The 27,222-nt window shown below is 36.2% G+C and overlaps 1 protein-coding gene across 2 annotated transcripts in view; it reads left to right on the top strand.

Annotated features, from left to right (window-relative positions):
- nell2a (neural EGFL like 2a) overlaps window positions 1-27,222 on the top strand; it is a 90,263-nt gene that overhangs the window by 7,508 nt on the left and 55,533 nt on the right. For both annotated transcript variants that reach the window (XM_051885067.1, XM_051885066.1), the window contains exons 3-12: window positions 5,828-5,978; window positions 11,797-11,970; window positions 12,065-12,161; window positions 15,626-15,698; window positions 15,793-15,875; window positions 17,894-18,022; window positions 21,911-22,013; window positions 25,123-25,214; window positions 25,811-25,916; window positions 26,097-26,225. In XM_051885067.1, coding sequence (XP_051741027.1) covers window positions 5,828-5,978; window positions 11,797-11,970; window positions 12,065-12,161; window positions 15,626-15,698; window positions 15,793-15,875; window positions 17,894-18,022; window positions 21,911-22,013; window positions 25,123-25,214; window positions 25,811-25,916; window positions 26,097-26,225 — 1,137 coding nt within the window. The remainder of the gene's footprint in view (window positions 1-5,827; window positions 5,979-11,796; window positions 11,971-12,064; window positions 12,162-15,625; window positions 15,699-15,792; window positions 15,876-17,893; window positions 18,023-21,910; window positions 22,014-25,122; window positions 25,215-25,810; window positions 25,917-26,096; window positions 26,226-27,222) is intronic.

The following is a 27,222-nucleotide window of genomic DNA, read 5'->3' as shown; positions in this document are numbered from 1 at the left end:
TACGGAGTGAATCTGGGAGCCTGTTTACCCCCCGGTAAAAACCAGCATCCATCTTCCTTCATCTGAGCCCAATTCTTTGTTCTAAAGCATCGGATCTGTCCTGAGGATGAGATTATAACACAAACGCCTCCCCAGAGAGACGCTTCCCATGCCAGACGATGAGAAAAGTGATTTTTTGGCTTTCTCAGGATTCTCCTAAAGGTTTTTCCTTCCCATTTTTGTTTTTAACTCTTTCCCCGCCATTGACGGAATTCTCCAGCAATCCATGTTTTCAGTGTTATACGGAAGACAGAATCTCCTGATCAAAACACAGGTGAAGAAGAAGCAGAAACAAGCGATATAAGCATTGCTGACGCACATGTCAAATAATGTGATCATCAGCATTTTAATCAGCATATAAATCAAAACTGCCTATCATTACTGAATGAAATGTTGAACCCATGAAGAGGAAACGACTGTGAAGCTTTGAAGTGTTGATGGACTCAATCTACTTCATATGTGCTTTAATCATCGCTCTGAATCACATCGGGACGAGGTCTTCAACTAAAACGCAATTTTCTCAGCTTTTTGTTGCAATTGTATGAAACTTAATTTAAGTTTTGATCAAAAATAATGCATTTAGCTAAAATAAGTAAGTTAAGTAAGGCTTTTGGAATCATAAATATTCAATGTATGGAAAAATAGCTGCAAACATTCTGATTGGAAAAAATTTGGACTCGCCCCTGAGTGCAGGATGATGTCATCAAAATTTGTAGTCCATTTTGCTTTCGAGAGTAAATTTTAAAAGTGCAAATCTCTATCTATTGATGAGTTTTAGCAATACACTATAGCCACAAATCTTTAAATTTTAGGATATTAAAACCAGTGTTGTTATTGATAACTAAAACTACAATATGTATTAAAACAGCTAAAATTAAAATATATATATATATATATAAATATTAGTTAAAAAACTATAATAAAACACTTAAAAATGTTGCTTTTTTTTACCAAAATTACTAAAACTAAAACTTAAATAGAGATTAATTAAAGCTATATAGAAATATAAAAAAACAAAGAAAAATGAAAAAAGCACATAACAAAATTGCTAAAACTTGAAATCTAAAAAAATATAAAAATAAAAGTTAATTCAAAATAATATATATTATAATATAAATTATTATTTGTTAGACATTTTAGACCCAATATATATAAAATATAATACATGTGTGTAATAATAATAATAATAATAATTATATATATATATATATATATATATAAAAAATTGTCATATGACTTCATATACAGATAGAAATATAGTGCACAAGTCGTATGGACTACGTTTCTATGGTGCTTTCTGTGGCTCTTCACATTCCCCTTCTGCACTACTGAAATAGTAAAAGCATGCATGTTTAGAATGACAGGAGAGTGAGTAAATTATTGGTGAATTATTCTGTTACATCATCAGCTGTCTTTGTTTTTCGGACACATCCCTGATTGTCAGATTGTCGTCTGCTCGCTGTAGCTTCACACATTAGATCCGAATGCTCTCCGTGACGGGAAGAGCAGGTGTTCGTCCTCCACGGCCCGCGTCTCCTGCAGGGGAAGCCATTGATTGAGGATGACCTACTGAGGGAACCATCGACCAGCGTCTGCGGTGGGTGTGGCGGAGAGGACGGAGGCATACGGGAAGAGCTGTTTCTATGGAGACGTTGCTTCGGAGATGGGCAGAGGAGATCCCGACCATCAAAGTCCTTCCCCCGCGGAGACCCTGTAGAGCTTCACAGCCATGAAAGAAACCGGCCTTTCATCAGCCTCGAGAGGCTTTTTGGAGTCGGAAACACGGTCCTGCTGGGAATGAAAGGGCAACCGCGGGGACTAAAACACGGCACTTTTCAGCTGCTCGGGTTCAAATAATCATCCTGCAGTTGTTCATGTTTTGGTGGCCTGTTTTTAAGATGTCTCCGGATGGACTTCAGAGCTTCATACAGTCATTATCTTAAAGGATTAGTTCACTTTCAAATGAAAATTACCCCAAGCTTTACTCACCATCAAGCCATCCTAAGTGAATATGACTTTCTTCTTTTATGATGAACATAATCTGAGAAATATTAATAAATATCCTGTCGGATCTAAGCTTTATAATGGCAGTGAACAGGGGTCAAGAGTATGAGCTGAAGACCATCCACATCCATCCATCATAAACGTACTCCACACGGCTCCGGGGGTTAATAAAGGGCTTCTGAAGTGAAGCGAATATGTAGCTGCCACCAGACTGCCTTTCCGTATTCAAGTTACGAAGAAAGTATAAACTGGCATTGTGTCAGTTATACTTTTTCCGTAAGTTGAATAGGGAAGGCGTAGGACGTAGCGTAAGCTTTTTGAACGGCATAAGTTCTACACTTTCTGCGTACGTTGAATACGGAAGGCAGTCTGGCGGAAGCTAGATATTTTACTTCATAACTTGTTAAATATGGATATTTTTTTCACAAACGCACCGCTTCGCTTCAGAAGGCCTTTATTAACCCCCCGTTTATGATGGATGGATGTGGTTGAAGGCACTTTCTTCAGCTTCATACTTGTGAACCCTGTTCACTGCCATTATAAAGCTCGGATGCGTCAGGATATTTATTAATATTTCTCCGATTGTGTTAATCAGAAAGAAGAAAGACATATACACCTAGGATGGCTTGAGGGTGAGTAAAGCTTGGGCTAATTTTCATTTTAAAGTGAACTAATTCTTTAACATATATATCTAAAAACCATTTTCTTTCTGGCTACCCAGCTAACAAGGATTGTTCTCAGGACATTCTGGCAAGGTTCTCTCAACATTCTTTCAGTAACGTTAATAGAACATTTGTTCAAAGTTATCAGGTCTTTAATAATGATCTCAAAACATTAGCACAAAAACATTCATCATTCATGGAACACTTTTTCTTAAACGTTTCAGTTGGACATTTATCTAACTTTCAAATGTTACTACTTGTTTCGGAATGTTCAGAGAACCTTTGAAAAAGCATTTTAAAAACATTTTTTTTTTCTTTGGACCTTGATAGACACAAATCAAAAGATCAGATAATTCATGCAACTGAATGAAAAATATGACATAAGTGCAAAAACAACTTCACATTATCAAACACTTGAGTTATAAAATGGATAGTTCGGTATCATGACAACAAGCAGTTCAAGGAATAGTTCATCTAAAAATGAAAATGCATTTTCTTTTGTGTTCCACTGAAGAAAGTCAGTCGGGTTTGGAACAACATGAGGGTGAGTCAGCGATTTTCACTTTTGGATGAACTGATGCTTAAAGTAAACATGGATAATTCTGTTTCTGGACACGGTTATGTTAAAATATGTTTCCAGATGGTTTCGCTCCAAAAGGACACTCAACATTTCCTGTAATTGTTGTTTATGACCTTCATTCTGACTCACAAATGATCTCTGTTGAAATTCTGCTTTGTAACACGTTTTTTTGCACAAAAGAAAGATCACAAATGAGATCTCAGAGCCAGCAATGAGATTAAAATGAAATCTCAGGCTTCTCAGATGTTTCTCCTGAGAAAATGAGCCCAGTAATCTCACAGAAGAGATCTCAACAGTGTCTCAAACTGTCCGGAGATCTCAGAGATCTCAATATGAACACAAACATTTTTCACTGCAAAAATGATGTTCTTCCTCAGTATTTCTGTCTTGTTTTCCAGCACAAATATCTAAACAATCTTAAATCAAGATATGTTTACTTGAGAAGAAAAAATACTTAAGATATTTAGTCGTGATTTCTGAAAAAAATGCATAAAAGTGAGTTTATGCTTTAAAATATCTGCCAATGGAGTCTGGAAAATAATCTTTTCCCTTTAAATTAAGTTTATTTTTTCCGACTCGACTGGCAGATACTTGTTCTTGTCTTCAGCAAAAACACTTAATTTTCAAACATTTTTCAGAAAACAAGACTTAATATCTTAATTGAATATCTTAATAATATCTTTTAATATTTTTGTGCATATGTATATTTGCCATATGGCTTAAAAACATTGATGCGTAGGAACAGTTTTGGCTGCAGAAATTGACTGAAACTTCTTCCATGATGGACAGAATGTGAGAAGTGCAGTTCTGAGCTGAAAACGAGACGGTAACTAATTAAACGGCAGACTGGATCCGGATCTCGTTATTGGCTGGCATCGCTGTTAATTGGTCTTCCCCTCAGTTGCTGGAGGTTGATCGATTGGTTTTTTTCGGAGGATGGCCGCGTGTCTTCATTACAAGCTGCTGCTCGCGTCCTGTAACTGTGTCACTGCCTCCCTCGGCGGCCGCGAGCCTCTGATGTGATCGCTTCTGAGAGAGAGAGCTGATCATTTATTGATGCCTCCATTAAAAAGTGGCAGACGCACGTGTTTGAGAGGAAGAGGAGGGGGAAGAAATGCTTTCTGCGCTGAAATTCAGTTATTCTGTTGCTGTCTGTCTGTACGGCGGGAGATTATTAATAAGTGACGCTGTCGTCAACATCCATATAACTGACTTTGATTTGTGGTAAACATTCACATACCTGATATATTACTTCAAACCACTCTAAACTAGATGACACGACAGCACTTATGATAAGCATTTTGTTGTTTATTATGACAGCTCTTCATGAGCTATTTATGCTACCTTCATGTCTTTTTGGGAAATTCCTTCTTATTTGGAAAACTATTTTAGGTTTCTGTCTCAGAAATTAGGATTGGGAAGCTTTTTAGCACAAATGCAACCTAATAATGATCATTGTCTGTTTGATAGATGTTTAATCTGTCTGCTTTTTCCAATTCTTGTACATGATGGGAAATGTAGTTCATGCACAACTCATGAAATATTGAAATTTACATTCATCAGAACAGAACATATATATATATATATATATATAATTATTAAAATTATGAATTATATAATATTTAATGTAATAGTAATTTTGTTAATAATTTGTTTATATAATATATTAAAATAAAAATTATATATAATATTATATATACATAAATTAAACATATATTATTATTCAATATATATAGATATATAGATATAAAATTAAAATGATTAATTTATTATATATTTAAGTTAATTTAATATTAATGTTTTGTTTATATTTTGTATATATAATACAATATTAAAATACAAATTATATAATATATATACTATGTATTTATGAAACATCTATATATTATAATTTTGTTTATATAATATTAAAATAAAAATATATAATATGTAAAACATTTATATTCACTATATAATTTATGTATATATAATTTATTTAAATGATTGTATTATATAATATATAATGTAATATTAATTTTGTTAATAATTTGTATATAACAATATTAAAATAATAATTATCTGAACATCTATATATTATTCACTATATAATAATAATAAAAAAAAATATATATATATATATATATATATATACTGTAATCGTTATTCTAAATACCAATTTATATATACATATACAGTATATTAGACATTTCTATATATTATATATTGTTTTCAGTTGTTGTTTTCCCAGAATCCCTGCTGAAAACACCTGCCTGAGCTGTGCTGGTCTGAGCTGGTCTGAGCTGGTCTGAGCCAGACCTGCACACCATCTTAAGCTGTCGACGTGTTAGTCGAAGACCTTTCGCTGCTTGTTTCACTAAAACTTGAATGTTGCGTTTTTTTCCCCAGTCTACTTTCATACATGTTGATTGATTCTGATTTGTTTGCTCATCATTGATCGTAAACATGCTGTGGTTTCTCTTTACCTTGAACGCTGTCTGAGTTCATGTCGTCCTGTGATCGTCTGCATGTCCGTGTCAAATGTTAATGGATTCGCTTTCCGCAGGCTCGTCCCGGAGCGTGAGAGTCCCAGACGACGGCACAGGCCGCACGCTGCAGAAACTCAGAGGAAAGAGTGAGTTCACCATCGCTCTGACGCTCAAACAGGAGAAACTCAACTCTGGAGTCATTCTGTCCATTCATCATGGAGAGCAGAGGTCAGAACAACATGCACAACACTGGATTCTGTAAATCATGACCATATGACTGCTTCATTTAAGATAACAAGACTTGTACATATTTATTTTGCTCTAAATGGTTGCTAGGGCATTACAAGGTCATTGCTAGAGTGTTGTGGATGTTTGCTTGGGTGTTCTGTGTAGTTGCTAGGGCATTGCTAAGGGGTTACTAGGACATTGCTAGGTGGTTGCTAGTGTGTTCTGGATGGTTGCTAGGTTATTGCTAGATGGTAGCTAGGATGTTATGGATTGTTGACAGGGTGGTGCTGGATAGTTGTTAGAGTGTTCCTAGGTGGTTGCTAGGGTGTTTTGGATGGTTGCTAGAGCATTGCTAAAGTGTTACATCTAGGAAATTGCTAGGTGGTTGATAGGGTGTTCTGGCTGGTTTATAGACCATTGTTAGGTGGTAGCTAGGGTGATTTGGATGGTTGCCAGGGCATTGCTAGGGTGTTCTGGATGATTGCTAGGTTGTTCTGGACGGTTGATAGACCATTGTTAGATGGTAGCTAGGGTGTTCTGTCTGTTGAGAGGGTGCTAGGGCGTTGCTAGGTGGTTGTTAGGATGTTCTAGATAGTTTCTGGGGCATTGCTAAGGTGTTCTGGATGGGTGATAAAATGGGTAATAAATGGTTGAAAGAGTGGTGCTGGGTGGTTGCTAGGGTGTTGCTAGGTGCTTTCTAGGGTGTTCTGGATGGTTTCTAGGGCATTGCTAGGGTGTTCTTGGTGGTTAATAAGCCATTGATAGGGTGTTCTGGATGGTTGATAAATCGTTAGGTGGTTGCAAAGGTGTTCTAGATGGTTGACAGGGTGGTGCTGGATGGTTGCTAGGGTGTTTTGGAAGGTTGCTAGAGCATTGCTAAGGTGTTACTACTAGGGCATTGCTAGGTGGTTGATAGGGTGTTCTGGCTGGTTTATAGACCATTGTTAGATGGTAGCTAGGGTGTTTTGGATGGTTGCCAGGGCGTTGCTAGGGTGTTCTGGATGGTTGCTAGGACATTGTCTGCAGCACAAACAGTACAAGTTACATGCAGATCTTTATTGTTTTTTCATATCTCTAACACCAATTATAAGAAATGGTACTAGTGATGCTTGAGGTGGCAAACATCACTAATTATAATTGCAATACCCAGAAGATTAGGAAAACATACACACATACATGCTCACACACACACACACACACACACACACACACACACACACACACACACACACACACACACACACAGCTCTGGGCCACAAGTAAAAGTTAATCTACATACAGAGTCTAATGGTTCAGTCTAGTGTGTTCAGGTCACAGATGCATCCTATAGCAATGATTCTCAAATGGTTTTTACATGATATTAAGTGAGGACTCAACACATCAAATCATATCATGTATTGTTCTGCTCTAGGTCGTTTTCTGTGTTGGATTAATCACTTCTGCAGGTATTATTCTCATTTGTTAAGTTGCACTGGATAAAAGCGTATTTCTATAATATCTACAGACTTCTACCTAATCTTTGACCCATTTCTGGGTCACGATGCTCTGCTCTATAGGATGAAGCATTTGTTTAGTGTAAGGGAAGCTCACACGGTTGATGCTTGTGCTTTCTGAATATGTTGTAGTGTTTGAACTAGACAAAGTGAGGGAATTAAGAAGAGGAAGTTTAGTGCTTGACCGGTGAATTCTGCCTCCCTGAGCGTGTTGTATTCCTGTCCCGGTTCATCCCATCATTAACTGTTTCTCTGCACTGTGTCCATATCTGCGGCTCCCTGAAGACTGATTAGAAGTTTTTCCTCTACGAGTCGAGTCTAAGAGCACCACTCAGCAGAAATAAAACACTCTCTCTCTCTCTGTCTGTCTCTCCAGGAAGACTATTTAAAACACAGACGACTCTTTCATCGTGCAAATAAGTTTGCAAAAACTTAATATAAAGTTGCTTTCCGTTAGTAAAACTGCTACACAGGGAATTTAAGCTGTATTGGTTTCCCATCGTGAGTGCATTACTGTCAGTGATGGGGAGTAACTAACTAAAAATAACTTTGGAGGAGCACACATAAAATAATATCCGTGAAATAGAGAAATCACATCTGTCTCTGTGACAGCACTAGAGTCTGTAAACTGAAAAAAAAAGAGGCAGTCAGATGATGGTCTGTGCTTTTTTATTTATAAAACTAGCCAGAAACACTCTCAGCCTGTCAATCATTTTATGCGTTCAGGTTTGCTGGCATGTCTTTAGAAGGTTTCTTGAACTTGAATTGAATTTGAATAGAGGTAGCAAACATTAAAATGACTTGAAATTCAAAGTAATTCTTATAACTGTGGAGCTTGAACTTTAAATCCTGACAAATGTGGGCAATTTGGATTTGAGATGCATTTCAGAGTCAAATGCATCTGTTTTAAGGGTTAGCAGGTCAACAGTTTTCTGTAGATAAGGGTCTTGTATTTGAAAAGAACACGAGATTTGCTTCTACGAAGACAACAACATCACGACACGACTGCAGAACTGCAGCAGCGGCGTCCTTACTGTAATTGTGCTCGTTGAACTGTGTTTATTGAAGTCAGCGCATAACAGGGGACTTGTGAAAGATGTTAATTACATTGTACGCTGAGTCGATAAAGCAGGTGGTTCTGACATTGGGCGACTCGGGCTGGTATTGATATTCCCTTTCTTTGCAGCTAGAACTAGAAATGCAAGGCAAGAGGAAAAGAACTCATTAGGTCCCTGTTTGTAGATAAATCAAAACCTGCGTATCTGTAATTGGCTTCTCTCGAATAATGCTCTCAAGCGTGATGATTTTTTGCGAGGAGTAGGAAATAAAAATTGGTAGTCTGCACAGGCAGGCGGGCTGATGACTTTTTGGCAGCTTTCCCCATTAACGCTTCCCCCTTCAAGTAAATCTCAATAGAGACGTGCGGCGCAGAGGAATTACAATGTGAAGGGGCGTTTAGCTCGTCTGTATCCGCCAGTGTTTCCTGTGCCGCTGCTCGATCTACAGAAACGATGCTTTGGCTTTAGTTGTGAGTTTGCAATCTGAATTGAATGTGATGAGAGCAGAATACAGGACAATAAATATGCAGTTGATCTTTTGCACACAAAAATAAACACGACCTGTGTAGTCTTATTTCCAAACAAATGAAGCGTTCATCTCTTCTGCTTATCAAGACTAAATTTATTTGACCAAAAATACAGTAAAATTGTGAAATATTATTATAATTCAAAACAGCTGTTTTCTATGTGAATATATTGTAAGATGTAATTTATTCCTGTGATCAAAGTTGAATTTTCAGCATCATTACTCCAGTCTTCAGTGTCACATGATCCTTCAGAAATCATTCTGATATGATGATTTGCTGCTCAAGAAACATTTCTGCTCATTATCAGTGTTGAAATCAGTTCATATTTTTGTGGAAACATCATACATTTTATTCTTCACAATTCTTTCATGAATAGAAAGTTCAAAAGAACTGCATTTATTTGAAATGGAATATTTTGTAACATTATAAATATCTTTACTGTCACTTTTCATCAATTTAATGTATCTTTGCTGAATAAAAATATTAATAAAGATTTAATTGGTAGTATTTTTTATTTGAAAAGTAGTATATATCACGGCTTCCATGAAAATTTTAAGCAGCAAAAACTTTTATATATCATGGAATAAATTACATTTTAACATATATATTCAAATAGAAAACATTTTTTTAAATATTAGTAATATTTCACAATAATACTGTTTTTACTGTATTTTTGATCAAATAAATACAGCTTTGGTGAGCAGATAAGATACATAAACATTTGCAATGATCCCAAACTTTTGACTTTTAGTATATACTACAAGTCGAAAGTTTTTGATTTGTATTTAGTATTTCATCACAATAATTTAATGAACGTTCGTGGATTTGGGTGAAAGAACACTACATTTCCCAGAATGCTGTTTCTCCTGTGTTGAATTTCTTTGAATTGCAATTCACTAAATTCCTCTATCTTTCATTTCAATTCAGTTCAGATTCTCACCAAATGAAAAAGAGCCAATTCTTCTGTTATGAATTTTGCGCAACCCAATGTTTGTTGCAACACTATAGATCCACATTCACAAAAGAGTTTTGTTGTAGTAGATGGTGTTTTAATTAAAAAAGAAAATAATTTAAAGGCTCCAAAATACATTCATGTGTACATTGGAAAACTCTATAAAACATGCCAGGAGAACCTTTAGGCTCATTAGCATGAATATTCATTGCAAATGCACAAAGCACACACGATTTTTGAATAGAAACAATGAATTCATATGAATATATTCAAATCACTGGCAAAAAATGCAGACCAGACTGAGAGCAGTCTGATTTTTTTATTGCCCAGCATTAAAAAAAAAAAAACAGCAGGCCAATCAGATAAGAGCTTTTGGTCATATACTTAATATATATAAATGTATATAAAAGTCAGACTCCCGCTTTGCCAAAACCAAAGCACAGTCTCGCTATGAGGTCTCACACTCATATTTTACTGCGGTCAGAATCAGTGCTGGTCAGCATGTGATGAGAATCTCCTGGGATATTGTTACGGAGGACATTTGGAAAGTTAGATAGATGCATGTCAGGTCGTTAGAGACGAGCGTGAACCGCCGATGTGCCTCAGGGGCCTGTGCTCGGCCCACTTTATTTGCAGATGCTGCAAAATATGCAACACAGCTCCTTTTGTTTGCTGGTCTGTCTGCGTGTCAGAGATCCCGCTGTCTCTGGTGTCAGTGATATGTTTTGCAGGAACAAATTATGAAGAATAGTTGTACATTTGTTGGGAAATGTGAGTGGTGCTTGTCTGTGCAAAATTCTCCAGCACAATGACATGGAGTGGTGGATGGTTGCCGAGGTGTTGCTATGCGGCTACCAAGGTATTCTGACAGCACAGCTCTTCTTAACCCTTGTATTCTATAATTATGGGTATGAGCGTTATGTTCCAGGTCAAATTGACCCAAACTGGATTCAATACAATTCGCTAAAAATGTTTTTGGGTGTGAGCAGAAACACACTGTTTTTGTGTGTGTTCCTTTAAATGCAAATGAGCTGCTGCTCCCGGCCCCCTTTCCAGAAGAGGGCGGAGCTTTAACAGCTCGCGCTTCGGTCGCTCAACAACAACAAAGCTGGAGAATCTCACGCAGCCAAAATGAGGATTGTCAGTAACGGTGTTCAGCCTTACATTGTTCAAACCGGAGTCGACACTGATGGAGAGACTCAGGAAGAAGTTACAACTTTTAGACGTTTCTGAATAGTTAGTGGATAAATTTATGTAGTTGCTGTGGAGTTGATTCAACTCATCCACTAGCATGTGTCGTCATGTTAATCTTTTGTGCAAATCCAGCGTTGAATTGACCCTCGTTTGTGAAGCAGTCCGGCGTAAAATGAACAACACTCTACTACAACAACTCTTCCTCTTCTCTAAAGCAGCCATCATGGCCACACCCCATTTGTTGCGTGTTCTCGGGGGCGGGGTTTATGTAAATTTTAGGGTTAGCAATGTCACTAAAACGGGAAGAAGCTCATTGTAGTCTCTATACCAGCCATTTGTTGTAGTCCTTAAACAGAGAATTCTGTAAAAGAAAATATCTCTCTTTGCATTGAACTTTGAGTGTCGTAACTTTGCAGATGTTGTTTATGCTCAAACAGCAACATTACACATTAACAAAAGTTAAAAAAGTGAAATCATAATCAACCACTCCTTTATTACTTCGAGCTAAAGATTTGATTTAACGAATAACCCTTAATGCGATGACAGAGGTGATACTTGACTTCCTCAAGACTGTTATTGTCTGTTTCTCTGCAGATTGCTGGAGCTGGAGAGCAGCGGACAGAAGAGCGAAGTGCGTCTTCATTTCCAGACCAAAGGCCAGCAGACGTACACGGAGATCTTCCCCTACATGCTCGCTGACGACCAATGGCACAAAGTCTCCGTAGCCATCAGCGCATCACATGTGGCGCTCTATGTAGACTGCAACAGGTACACTGCAATATGCTGTAGTGCACATAATGAAGCGCACTGCAAAACGAATATTTTATGTTTATTTGACGTTTATTGTGACGTTTCTGGTCAGAATCTATGAGCGAGTGGTAGCTGTTCCTCTGATGGAGATCCCAGAAGACACATCGTTCTGGGTCGGACAGAGAAACAGCGCTCATGGCTTATTCAAGGTATTTCATCTTCACCCCACAGAATCGCCACACATGCACATCAGCAAATACAGAGGCTGCTTCTCTTACTGTCTCCTCAGTATGTAGTGTGCACACAGTGCACAGTATGTGGCTTCTCTGTATGCATAGAATAAATGCATAGTGTAAAATGCAATGCAGTTCATCCACATCCTTCTTTCTTCACTCATTATTTGATCAGACTGACAAAAAAGATAGTTTAAAACTACAAAATAACATTTTATGCATTTTTATCAGTGCACACAATCTATGCATTGTTTATCAGTATGTGCATTTTCTAAGAATCAAAACGCATCATGCCAGATGCTTGCTGAAATAAACATGCATCATATGACAACAAATGCATTATGCAACATAAAGCTGTGTGTGTGTGTGTGTATGAGAGTGTGTGAGTATCATTGAGCCTCTTTAAGATTTGAAGTGTCGCTTCAGGTTGTTAAATATCTCAGAGTTAATTGTCAGATGAGGGGAGGCTGGAGGTCGTTTGCGGTTCTTGACGAGTTTTCTCACCCCTCCCCCTGCTTCTGTCTCCACGGGGACTCTGATTAGCGCTTAGCCGCTCAAGTAAAAAGCAAAAGCGTCCCTTATTTGCACATACAAATCACAGATATCTGCCGTTTCATTTCCATCATGTTCAGGACGTTGGCTTTCATCTTCCACCAATTCATTTCTCCAGGAACATAACGCAGAAAAAGGCTGCTTTAAACGTAACAGACGTCGCAGTGGCCGTTTGCACTCAGAAATATTGATGCGGCGTTTGAGACGGTGGTGATCAAAGGCACCATTACAGTTCGATTAGTGATGATTCCACACTTGTTGACCGGACGATTGCCTCTAATTTAAACAATCTCTGCATGCGTGTGTGTGAGTGTGTGTGTGTGTGTGTGCGTTCGCTGACTCGCAGAGAAACTAAATTACATCCCGAGTTCCTATAAATCCAGAGCATTCACCTCTATTTCCCTCTCATTGCCATGGAGAATCTGGAGAAACCTGCATCGGCTTTTGAATTTATGGTTGGAAAATTGAAGAGGCAAGACAATTTCGAAAACAATTTCTCATAAGTCACGGCGCTCTACTCCTGCGAGGGGCAAAATAAACGCTTTCTGGGCCGGTTGCCATGGCGACAGAGTGTCTATATGCGACGCCGCGTGGCCAGAGGATGGAGGCCAATCAAATTAAGGCACATATGAAACAAATTCAATCTGTATCTGCTTGTTTTGCTTATCAGAGTGGGACAGCGGCGACTGGGAGCTGTTATTACGCTCCCGCCACCCACATCATTTCCTCTCCGCGATGTGTATTATGTCCAATTACCAAAGAGCGCGGCCTTGCCCACCTCCTATTAAACTCGCCGCGGTTCCCCACGCACAGGCCGCGTTCAAGCGCCGGTTTCATCTCTGCTGGAGTCTGAGTGTGGCGTTTGATTACCGTGACGAGTCGGGAACTCCTTCACGGGGTTCGGGTTTGTACCGCCGTGCCAAGAGCTGCTGGCTGACAAGTTTTCAATGTCTCAAACAGACTGTGAATGTCTTGAAAATGTGTTTGTCATCAAGGTTTGGTTATGTCAACGACACCTAAAAAAAGAGAGAGAGATAGAGAAAAAAAATGATGTTCTTCCTCAGTATTTCTGTCTTGTTTTCCAGTACAAATATCTAAACATTCTTAAATCAAGATAGCAAAATAAGTGAAGAAATTAAGTCTTGCTTTCGGAGTTTATGGTTTGAACAAATATGAGGGAAAACATGTTTATTTTTCCAACTCCATTGGCAGATTTTTGTTCTTGTTTTAAGCACAAACTCACTTCATTTTGATGCGTTTTCAGACCTAATATCTTCAGTCAATTTACATCTCCAGTAAATGTGTCTTGATTTAAGAATGTTTAGATATTTGTGCTGGAAAAACGGCTCCAAAAATGGCTCCAAAACTACTATTAAAATAACCATGAATTAATAATGTTAAAGTTAGCAGCTCTAAAGGATACTTCTAAAATACACAACATAAATACTCCAAAAAAAATGCAATAAAAAAAAAAAGATCCACCATGGAAGGAAAACTAAGTTGGAATAAGAGACTAAATATATAAATATAATTATTTAAAAAAGTAACTGTAACGCAGCACATGCAAACAATGTTATTACAATGTTATTACATGTTATTACATGTTTATACATGTTATTACATGTTTATACTATATTCCTCTGGAAATATTGGAAACAATGTACAGTAGCACTTTAGAGATACAATAACTTTCTTTTGACAGTTATGTAAACATTTAGAGAGAATGAAGGCAGTATAGTTTGGGGTCTGTAAGATTTTTTAAATGTTTCTCAAAGAAGTCTCTTCTGCTCACCAAGGCTGCATTTATTTGATTAAAAATAAAGTAAAATCAGTAAAAATTGTGAAATATTTTTACAATTTAAAACAGCTGTTTTCTATGTGAATATATAGTAAAGTGTAATTTATTCCTGTGATCAAAGCTGAATTTTCAGCATCATTACTCCAGTCTTCAGTGTCATATGATCCTTCAGAAATCATTCTGATATGATGATTTGCTGCATTTTTGATTATTACCCATGTTGAAAACAGTTCATTTTTTGTGGAAACTGTGATTTTATTTTGAAGATTCTTGATGAATATAAAGTTTCTATTTGAAATAGAGATCATTATAAATTTTGATCAAGTGTCCTTGACTCTTAATATTGATGCATTGACAAGTTCAGAAACATGCAGGCTTTTATGCTGGTATATAAGGTACAAACATAAGTGTTTACGTTTTAGAAACTGTCAGTATGTTGATATTGCACATACTACATTAAAAAGTGCATTATTATACACAAATCATGTTGATTATAATAAAGGATAATCTCCACATGGCATCCGGCATCAGTTGGACTGAATCCTGAATAAAATGTGCAAGTTTGATTCGACACGGAGATAAAAGCTCTAAATATAAACCGCAAATCGAAACTATGAGAAAAGCAATATGGCTTAACAGGTGCTAATCCAGAGAACATGTCCTGGGAAAAGGTCACGCTCATCCACGTCCGTCCTTCTGCTCTGTTAATAGTGTTTTTGGCACTTAAGCTTTCTGTTCATATTCTGCTGAGCAAATAAAAGCAGCCTTGAACATCTAAAAGCCACAATCTCAGAACCTCCACTATGATTTTACCCATGATGAAGGACTGCTGGTGACTGTATAGAGAGGCATTCCTTACTTTTCACGTTAATAATTGTGCACATTTTTTGTTTTTTGGGTCAGAGCGTATGTGTGCGTGTAATTTATTAGAGTAGCTCAAGGTCTTCGTTTGCTGAGTGCTTGTTGAACAAACTCTCTCAGTTCTATTTAATGCCTTCAAAGTATCATTAAATGTAATGAATGTTTCTGATTCATTTCTGCTCTGATCTAATCATGTTTGTGAACTGACTGCCGTGTGTTTTCCATGCAGGGAGTGATGCAAGACCTTCAGATCCTTGTAATGCCTCAAGGATTCATCACACAGTGCCCAGACCTCAACCGTAGTACGTGCCGTTAATTAGTTTACTTGTGATTGCTGAATCAAATGTTTAGTCATTCTGTTATGATAAACGCATCTCATTTACATCTCTTTCCTAGCCTGCCCGACCTGCAATGACTTTCATGGACTCGTGCAGAAGATCATGGAGCTTCAGGACATCTTGGCGAAAACCTCCAGCAAGGTGACAGACTCAAAATCACAACTGAATAATTGGCTTAATTTCATTTCATCAGCTGGAATGTGAATCAGAATGATAGTCGCATTCACACAGAGGAATTCATTCGTTTTTAAACAAAATGTAATTGCATCATTAAAGTCTTCTTTAACATGTCGTTCTAAAACACGCATGCTTTTGATAAGGGTTCAAGCATGTAGCGCTAGATCAGCATTCTCCCATAAAAGTGAACTGGCAGACCAAACCGTAAGTCGTAGAGACTTGAAACTTTGAGGGCTGCTAGTACTCATACCATCCACAGTGCACCAAGGCTCGCCTCGATCGGCCTGACGGGGGCGCTACAGCGGTCAAGAGTACAAAATGGCAAAATTATTTTGGATTTTTTGAAAAACCTACTTTTGCGAACTAGTCCTAGGTTTTTGGCCCGATCAGGACCAAACCATTGCATCGAGATTCTCTGGAGTCTTATTGTCAATAATTATCAAAAAAAGTTACAATTTTGCTTCATGGTCTCTAAGGGCCGCCAAAACATTCAAAGTGGGTGGAGCCACTTTTACTAAAATGGCTCTAACTCGTGAACGGAATGAGATATTTTCACCAAACTTGGCACACCTATGTAAGAGCTCAATCTGTGGTCGCATGAAAAAGGACGAGGCGACTGGCCACTTGGTGGCGCTATAACATGGAAAAAACCCATGAAACCGGCTATAAATACTTCACTGTTAGTCCGATCGACTTGAAAATTGTCATGCAGTGTCTTTGTCCGAGATGCCATGACTGTTTATGAGGATATTGACGTATCTCAAAAAACATGGCCGTCATCGGCCAATGAAGTTTGAGCAACTATCAGAGAAGGTTAATGGAGGCCGATCGGAATGAAACTCACTGGGCCTATTTGACTCACAGCCCTAGAGGCCTGTGGGAAATTCGAAAGAAATTGGCCACTAGGGGGCGCCTTCGCGTTTTTCACACACGTAAAGGTTTGTGTATCGCACAATTTTTCACACACACCCACGACATTCGTACCACGTGGTAGAACTCTTCATTCCGAGCAACTTTGTCTCTAGGACCACCTCTGTCCATTGAATCATTCGTTAAATATTGGAGATTATTTAAAAAAACAACTTTGGCAAACTAGTGCTAGGTTTTTGGCTCAAGCTCGATAACAGTTAAAAAGCTTTAAAAACTATATATTTCCTATGGTAAATTGCCTGTATTTGCTGTAAATGGTCTTTTCCATCTATGATTAAGATGGTTACAGGCTTGTTAATTAAAACATAATACCTTTTTACACATGTGCTTAAAGGCCTTAAAGCGCTTGAACCACGATAATTGCTGCTCGCAGCTACATTTTTCAATGTACAGTCTTCATCAGATTAATCAATAATAACTTGCAATTTTATCTTTTAACCACTGATGGCGATAGAGAGGCCAGAATTCTGAAGTGCGCCTTCAAATAAACAAAATACACTGTAAAAAATGTTTTTTCAAAGTTGTAAATAAAACAAAGATTGATTTTACAAGCAAATACTAAATAATTAAAGCAGTGACATAAATTTTGCCCCAACTTAAATCTAATAATTTAAATTCAAATTATAGTATCTTCTTTGGTTCCTTAAATTGATATTTAAAAGTATCTCTAAACTCAACTGAATGTCTCAGTCTTGGTCTGGCAATAAACGCAGCACATTTCTCCTGTTTTTGTTTGACAGATAAACCCGAGCCCAGTTTTGGGGAACATCTGGGCTGCGTCTGTGCTGTGAATTTAAAGGCTTGTTTATGGTGTTGTAATAACTCACAGCTGCCAAATGCACAAAACTCTGGCGCTGATGAGGAAAAACTCCTCTGATCGAGCGTGTCGAAATAACACCGGCTTAATGAAAAATGCAAACGGCCGATCGCAAATAATCAATCAACCACAGGCGTTTCCTCATCTGCTTTCTGTCAGAAATGGAGTTTAATTGGGGTGAGGTGAGGATTTGCTCTCCACTTCCTCATCCCTCTGTGCTTTTCTTCTCCTGCAGCTGTCTCTGGCCGAGGAGAAGATGAAAGGTCTGGATTCGTGTTACTGCGAGAGAACGTGTCACGTGAAGGGAGTGACCTACAGAGAGGAGCAGACGTGGACAGATGGGTGCAAGAACTGCACGTGCTCGGTGAGGCTCTTACCACAGCCACAGATATATGCGTCAATGCTGGAGCTTTCGCAATAACGTTTATACTATGCTAGATATAATCGCAAAGACTGCTTTATGTTATTTACACATAAGAAATATGAAGGACTGTTCACACCAAGGATGATATCTATAATGATAACTATTAAACATTCAGTTTTAAAAATTGCTCTATGAGAATAGCAAAGTTCACAACCCAACTATAAGGATAACGACACAGAGAAAAGATATAGTTGAAATCACTTTCAAATGATTTTTTTTCCAGTTGATGGATGATAAAAACATCGACAACCAATCAGAATAAATCCTGCTTTAACAAGCTCGAGCATTTAAAGTGACAGACGACTAAACTGCAGCGCTTATAATAAACACAACGATATCGTCTGCTGGTGTGACTCTAATATAGCTATCATTATAGTTATCGTTATAGTTATCGTTGTAGTTGTCATTATTGTTAACGTTATAGTTATTGCTATAGTAACCATTATAGTTATAGTTATCGTTAAAGTTATCATTATAGTTATTGTTGTTATTGTTATTGCTATATTATCTTTATAGTTATTGTTAAAGTTATCATTATAATTTATTGTTATAGTTATCGTTGTAGTTGTCATTATTGTTTATGTTATAGTTATTGCTATAGTTACCATTATAGTTATCATTAGTTTTTGTTAAAGTTATCTTAATAGTTAACATTATGGTTATTGCTACAGTAACCATTTTAGTTATAATTATAGTTATCGTTAAAGTTATCGTTATAGTTACAGTTATCATTGTAGTTGTCATTATTGTTAACGTTATAGTTATTGCTATAGTAACCATTAGTTAAAATTGTAGTTATCGTTAAAGTTATCATTATAGTTATCATTATAGTTATCGTTAAAGTTATCGTTATAGTTATTGTTATAGTTATCGTTGTAGTTATCATTGTTAACGTTATAGTTATTGCTATAGTTATCATTATAGTTATCGTTATAGTTATCCTCATAGTTATCATCGTAGTTGTCATTATTGTTAATGTCATAGTTATCATTATAGTTATCGTTTAAGTTATCGTTAAAGTTATCATTATAGTTATAGTTATTGTTATAGTTATCATTATAGTTATCGTTATAGTTACCATTATAGTTGTCATTACAGTTATCGTTAAAGTTATCGTTAAAGTTATTATTATAGTTATAGTTATTGTTATAGTTATCATTTTAGTTATTGTTATAGTTATCATTGTAGTTGGCATTATTGTTAACGTTATAGTTATTGCTATAGTTACCATTATAGTTATCATTATAGTTATCGTTATATTTATCATTGTAGTTGTCATTATTGTTAACATTATAGTTATCATTATAGTTATCGTTATAATTACCATTATAGTTATCATTATAGGTTTTGTTATAGTTATCATTTTAGTTATCGTTATAGTTATTGTTGTAGTTGTCATTATTGTTAATGTTATAGTTATTGCTATAGTAACCATTATAGTTATCGTTAAAGTTACCGTTATAGTTATCATTGTAGTTATCATTATGGTTAATGTTAACATTATAGTTGTCATTATTGTTATTATTTCTATAGTTACCATTATTGTTACAGTTATAATTATCGGTACAGTTATTGTTATCTTCATAGTTATCGTTCTTGATGTGAAAATACAAAAATACAAGCAAAAAAATCACGGAAGAACTTGCTATTAAGAGAGAATATTTTCACAACTGAAATGAAAGTTTATCACTCATCTTTCACTCAACACTTGCTTGTGATTGGTCAGTGGTGTCATTAAACTGCGTGATTATTGTCTCTGTCTATCTAGCTAATTAGCTATGTACTAAGTAGCGCGATCTTGTGCTTGAAAATGCTTTGCTACAAGCAAAATGTGTTTTGCTCATGAATATTTCATATATTCATGAACAAAAACATGTAAAATCCCATGGATGTCACATTTGCTGTAGTTTTACTAGTTGAATGGCGTTCAATCAAGTACCGCACACCCAATCAAGCAGTCTGCAATTAGCTAATTAGCAGTGTGCTTGTTCTGCAAACACCGAAATGGCATCGAGATTTGCATGTCGTCTCAAAGGTCACACGCAACAGAATGTTCCACTTAAACGCGTCCTCAACGTGTAGCAAACCTAATGTAAACACAGATGTGAAGTCGCTCTCAGTGTACCGTTTCACAAGGAAGGAAGATTTCTCTCTCGTCTTTCTTTCTCACTCATTATACATTTATTATCTGCGAGTAAGACGAATATTGTGCCGAATGCAAAGTGACAGACGGAGGGATTCTGTCCTATCTTTAGAAGTCCCTGTGCTCCTCTGACAGACGTTAGGCGGTCTCCAGTGCGCTCGATGTGTCCAAACAGACAGCGGTCTCGGGCTTTGGTACCGGTTCGAATGAGACAGGCGTCCCAGTGAAACTACCAACAGGAAGTTAGTTTGTGAAAGGAACATTATCTTAATTTGGCTTAAAGTGACGGATGTCATGCTTTAGGGAGACGTGAGTTCCTTCAGAATCTGTGAGGCTTGGAAACCTATTTTTGGGATAAATATGGATATACATATATATCAAATGCCATAGTAACTATACTAATGTTTTTTTTTTTGTTTCATCTTCTAGTAAATCATCATTACATACTGAAACATCTTTAAAACAACCTCAATTTACTTGAGAAGGAAGATTGTGTAAGATAAGAGGAATATATTGAATTAAGTTCATTTTTTTCAAAGCCATTCGCAAATAGTTGACTTATTCAAAAATTAAATTAAATTAAATAATGTAGATATATATATTCTGACAATGAGTTTTAATATCTCAATAATAATAATAATAATAATAATGCAGTTTCGCTTCTTAATTGTTTTAAATATTTTATAATGGAAAACACTAAATAATAAAATGATTTGTCTGATTCAAAAGTCTGATTTATTTAGTTATTCATTTAGTGAATAATTTAACAAATTAATATATTATATTATAGTTATCATTATAGGCATAGCTTTACGTTTTATGAATCATTTAGCGAATCATTTAGCGAAACATTTTGTGAATCATTTAGAGAATCTTTCAGCAATTTTTTTTTAATGAATCATTCAGCGAAACGTTTGGCGAATCATTTTGCTAAACATTTTGGCTGCATCTGAAATCTCATACTCTCTTGAGTAGGTACTTATTTTGAATAAGTAATTATTTCGCGACCACTAAAAAAGTATGTTCTATAAAGTATGAGTGTGTAGTATGATTGTAATCCAGACGTACTACATTCGCCATGATGTCATTATCATGTGACCTACCAGCGTCAGTTGTGTCACTTCACTGCCATTCATAAATACTCTCCCGTGGCCTCATGGGATAGTAAAGTGTCCATCGTGTGCACTTCAGAATCTCATAGGAAGTAGTGGTCATCCAGGTACTTTTTGCCTACACTACATACTTCTTGTGCCACATACTGTTTTTCGCCTACTACATAGTAGGGATGTATGTGATTTCGGATGCAGCCCCTTGTGAACAATTTAGAGAATCATTCAGCAAATTATTTAGTAAATCATTTAGCGAATCATTTTGTGCATCATTTCGCAAATTGTTTAGTGAAACATTTTGTGAATCATTTAGAGAATCTTTCAGAAAATTATTAAATTAATCGTTTAGCAAATCATTGTTTGAATCATTTAGCGAATCATTTCACCAATCGTTTAACAAATCATTTAGCAAATCAGGGTCATTCTTATGAACCATCCTAGCAGAAATCACTGTGTTGCATTGTTCTGCAGCAAACTCAAAACTCAATCTCGACTGTAGTTTAACAACCTTTAGCATTACTACAAGCTACTCACAGTAGTTCTAGCAGCACTGACTGAACGTTTGAACTTCTGTAGAATGGGACCGTCCGATGTGAGAAGATTTTGTGCCCCCTGCTCGAGTGTCCTGATGGTACGGCCCCGGCGTATGTGTCAGGAACCTGCTGCAAAGAGTGCCAGTGTAAGTACACACACACACACGCACGCACGCACACTCACACACACACAGATTCACACACGCACACTAACACACACATTCACTCACTCACTCCCTCACTCACACGCTCACACACACACACACACACTCTCCTTACAACCGCCTCCACAGTGTTGCCTGACAACTGACCACACACTTGTGTTGCTAAGCTACACCCACACTCCGTCTCCAGAGGTGTCAAGCTGCACATTTACATATTCAAATAAATTATTTATCACAAGCCAATAAACACGCAGTCCTGCGAGGGTTATGCAAATGCATATTTGATTTTAAACATCTTGAGCCACTTTATAGACAAAAAGCTGTTTCTATACGAGCTATATGAAGTGGAAACACAATCGCAGAGTCTGTTCTTCTGTCCTCATGCTCAATACTGAGGAATAAATCAGTTAGCATCGTCTGATGAGCTGCCGTCTGTGAAGCCCAGTGTTTTGATACGGGTCATTATCGTCACAGCTAATTTATTCAGTTATAATTAAGAAGTGAAGATGACCCTGCTGTATTATTAGTCATAGTTGATATCCATGCTAATTTCTGAGTTAGCGCTCATTTCTGCAGCAAAACCCCTTCGTTTTAACTGAGTTAGCCTTAGCATGGGAGTAGCGTAAAATTACATAAAATAAAAACATATCACCATATATAAATTAAATATTACATACACATTTAACCAAGTATGCCTGCTTTCAACATAAAAAATATAAAAAAAAATTTCAGCTTGTTGCACCTGATTAATTTTATATACGGTTAATGAATATTTATTATTTACATAAATTAATTTGCATATATTTACATAAATGTTTAAATATGCTAATTATATCAGGGTGACTAAATCTACTATTTATTACATGCTAAATATACTATTTGTTATATTTCAACTTGATCTCATATTTCCCATTTTTATGTATAAACTGAAATGACAATTTATTTATAAATATATATTATTATGTATATAAAAAATACAGTATAGTAGAAGGTGATCTATACATAAAATGTTTTATTATTTTTAATATATGTTAAACTATATATATATATATATATATATATATATATATAAATACAGTATATACTATATAACTATATATATATACTATATATATCATGACGGTTACATGATGCAATTAATGTTAATTAATGTGCAAACAACGCAACACGTTAGAAGTTATCTGCTTCCTGTCTACAAATATGTGAACATATTTCTGATGATCTTCTCATTGAATATCGATTCACTTGGAAATGAATCACATTACAGCAGAAAAATGGGTTGCAAAAACCATTTCAAGTTGATTTTCAGAACAAATGGTTGAACCAAACTGAGTACTCAATTAGCTACAAGCTAGCAGTAGTTAATAGTTAACTTTCCACACCAATTAGAAACGACTGGTTCAACCCTGAACTCTATTTCAGAGCTTCAGCTGACTTGTTCACTCACAGTAAACATTAAAGATTCATTTCTAAGTATTTTTTCATCTGTGGTAATTTAGCTGACACATGCTCCTTTTGGAACGACAGATTGTTTTCATCAGATATCTATAAAGGTTTCTTTATTGTTCTGATAGTGTTTGTGGCCGTTTGGTTCAAAGCATCTCTCAGTCTTCTGTTTCTGGAGAATATTTCTCTCCAGAGCGTTTTGGCTGCTATTTTCGGCTCGTGTCGATCTCCTACTGTGCCGAGAAACTGTGTACATTCGTTTCTTCCACCAAACACTGGCAAACTTCATCCTGGAACAAAAACACAAACCTGCAATTAAATAATATGGTGTTTATGCATGATCTACTAGTGCTTTAATTATGAAATTCACTTAGTATAATTACTGTTCAAGACGTGTTTAATGCCTAATGGTGATAACTAAATAAAAGCAGATATGTCCACATGCACACAGGCAAACGGACAGTAATAACTTCAGCTCATTTCTTCTCGAAAAGACACATGATTTCAGGGAATCATTGGTGATTGTTGTAGCAAACAGCAGAAACGATTCATTTAATCTGTATGAAAGGTTCTCTGTGAGGTTTAGTCTGTATTTAAAGTCAGAGGAGGAAATAATTGCTGTCCTGGGAGCAATTATCGCCTCAGACGTCTTGTAATCGTTGGTTGTTTGCTGTTTTGTTTAGCTCCAAATTTCCATACCGTAGCATTTCTACTGCTCACATTAATAGTGCAGGTTTCATTTGTGCTGCTTGTGTTTTCTGCTGAGTCACGTCATGCTTTTGTTTGAAACTTTCCAAATATTCAAACTAACTATCCAGCACTAAATAACACAAAGTAAAGTGAGCTTAAAGGGATAGTTCACCCAGAAATCATCATTCTGTCATCATTTACTCATGCCAAACCTGTAGGACATTATTTCATCTATGGATCGTAAAAGAAGATATTTTGAAAATGTTTCAGACTCAAAACTAATTACTACTCTTAAGTGACAACAAGTCACATAAAGCCAATCTCATCTGTTTGATGGTCTCCAAATGTAAACGGTACTATCACCCATTTCTAAACTGCTCAATGTGAGGCATTAAGGTATTATAAACATTAACATATGAATTTCTGTAAAAGTGCTCTACAGATAAAACATTTTTTTTGTCCATACAGTCAAAGTCAAATTGGTTCTAAAGGCTCGTTCACACCAAGAATGATAGCTTTAACGATAACTATATTATCGTTGACACCAGCGTACGATATCGTTCTCTTCATTCTAAGCGTGCTGCAGTTTTGTCATCTGTCACTTTAAATGCTCAAGCTCCTAAAAGCAGAATAAATTCTGATTGGCTGTCAGTGTTTCTATCGTTCTTCAGCTAGAAAAAGTTCTGAAATCAATTTCAATGATATTGTTCCTCTGTGCCGTTATCATAATAGTTGTGCTGTGGACTCTGCTATTCTTTTACATTTAGAATGATTTTTAGAGCGATATCTTTATCGTTATAGTTATCGTCCTTAGTGTGAACGGCCTTAATGTTGTTTTGGACCCAATTCACTTTTATTGTATTAACAAAACCAGTGGTAAATCAGTAGAGAATATGTTCTTTTATGGAGGAGTGTATCTGCGTGTTTGTTTATGTTTGTTTGTGTTTTTCTGCAGTGATGTGCTTGTTTTCGGAGCAGACGCTGGTGGAAGGACACCGTTGTGCTGTTCATCATCCCTCTGGACTCTGCCAGCTGTTTGAATGCAGGGTACAAATCTTTACAACTGCTTCTATATATTGGTATAAAACACACAAAAATGTGTATATATGTATGTGTGTGTGTGTTTTGCGTTCCTCGAGAAACTTTGCATTCGCTCGCAAAGAACAAAAGTTTCTCTGGGGAACGCAAAAGCATCAACATATTTTTCCTATAATTTATAATCACCATGTCTCTTTAAGGGCTCTGTAGACACACATCCGATGTTCTCGCAACTCTTTATGGCCATTTAAGACTTTTTAACTCATTTAAGACTGTGCTTACAAGGATACTTAAAGAACCCAATGCAGTACTCACACGCTGCCTGGAGCGGCTTTCTGCGTGCGCGTTTAGAGTGAGCCTCATCACAGACATCGCACCAGTATATCTTTAAGTCTAATCACGCTTGAATGGTTTAAAAGCACTTGAATGAATGATAAAATGATCATATAAGGTAACGCAAGCTAAAGGAATGCCAGGAAAAAACCAGTGCTGCACTAATTGTATTAGCAAATATTTTACATGTTTAAATGAAACAGTTTTGACAGCCCTAAACTTTATATGCAAAAGAATACACACACAAACATGTGTGTATCAAATTTTTTCAGGATCGCACGATGCATAGAGTTACGAACACTGAAGACTGTCCACAGCTCACCTGTGCTGAATCTGATCAGATCACACTCACAGACAGATGCTGCAAAGTCTGCAGAGGTACGTAAGGATATCTGACTTCATTCTGTACAGAAAACCTCTTCGAGAAGTTGCTGATTGCTACAGTATGTACGATGATCGGTGTAATTAGTTTGACCTTTGACTGACCTTTAGCGGTTCAGTGATTCTAGTAGCATAAGTCCATAAACATAAATCCAACTCTTCTATCTGGGGTTAAAGGTCACGACTTCTGCGCCGAGGACAACATCTGCATGGAGAACTCAGCCTGCGTGAACTTAGACGCCGGCGCTAGTTGCAGCTGCAAGAACGGCTTCCGGCCGCTGCGCGAGGACAGCGCGTACTGCGAAGGTGAGGCGTCAATCAATCGGGTCAGCTGATCTGACAGATAACCTGTTAATTTCCTGGCCATGTTGCTGCAGAACACGTGTGGCATTTGCATGCGCATACACTGCGGGAAATGAATCATAATTACAGCAAGCTGAGGAACAGGAATTTTAACAGCATTAGAGCCGCTGGCTGATTTTAATATTCCAGGATATACATTATTATTCCAGGACATGTGTATAATGGCTTTTCTTGTGATAATTGGATTTTTCCCTTGTTAAAATGCTGCAGAATCAAGTGTTGACATAAAATAGGTCACCATTAAAGAGGAAATTATTTCAATGCTTCCGATATGAAGCTAATGTCAGCCAACATGTAATATGTAATGTATATATATATATTAAATGTAATATATATATATACATTTCAATGTATGAGATATATATGCGTCTGCGTATTTTTATTTATATATTTAATTTAAATATATATAAATATCTAATTAAAAATATTTAATTTATATATATATATATATATATATATATATATATACACACATATATATTAAATATTTTATTTAATGTATGATATATATATATATATATGTGTGTGTGTGTGTATTTTAATTTATATATGTAATTTAAAATGTTTAATTTATATATATATATATATATAAATGTAATATTTAATGTATGATATATATATATATATATATATATATATTATTTAAAGTATCTACTACTTTAGGGATTGCTACTTTAGAAGTTTTTATTAGTACAGAAATGTGTCAATATTTAGTACAATTAATTACTACACAATAAATATTATAATAATAATGCAATATTAACATATTGTAGATAATATATTATTAATAACTAATATAAATATAATAAATGGTATGTAAATTCAGCAATAAGGAATTTTCCGACCATCCTGTTTGAGTCGGCTGTCAACGCTCATGACGTAAGATGCTGAAAAACAGGAAAGATTTATTTACATTCATGAACAAAACGCTATGTGAAAA

The sequence above is a fragment of the Ctenopharyngodon idella genome, chromosome 24 (assembly GCF_019924925.1).
Source record: "Ctenopharyngodon idella isolate HZGC_01 chromosome 24, HZGC01, whole genome shotgun sequence".
Classification (NCBI taxonomy): Eukaryota; Metazoa; Chordata; class Actinopteri; order Cypriniformes; family Xenocyprididae; genus Ctenopharyngodon; species Ctenopharyngodon idella.
This window is presented reverse-complemented; position numbering and strand designations above follow the sequence as displayed.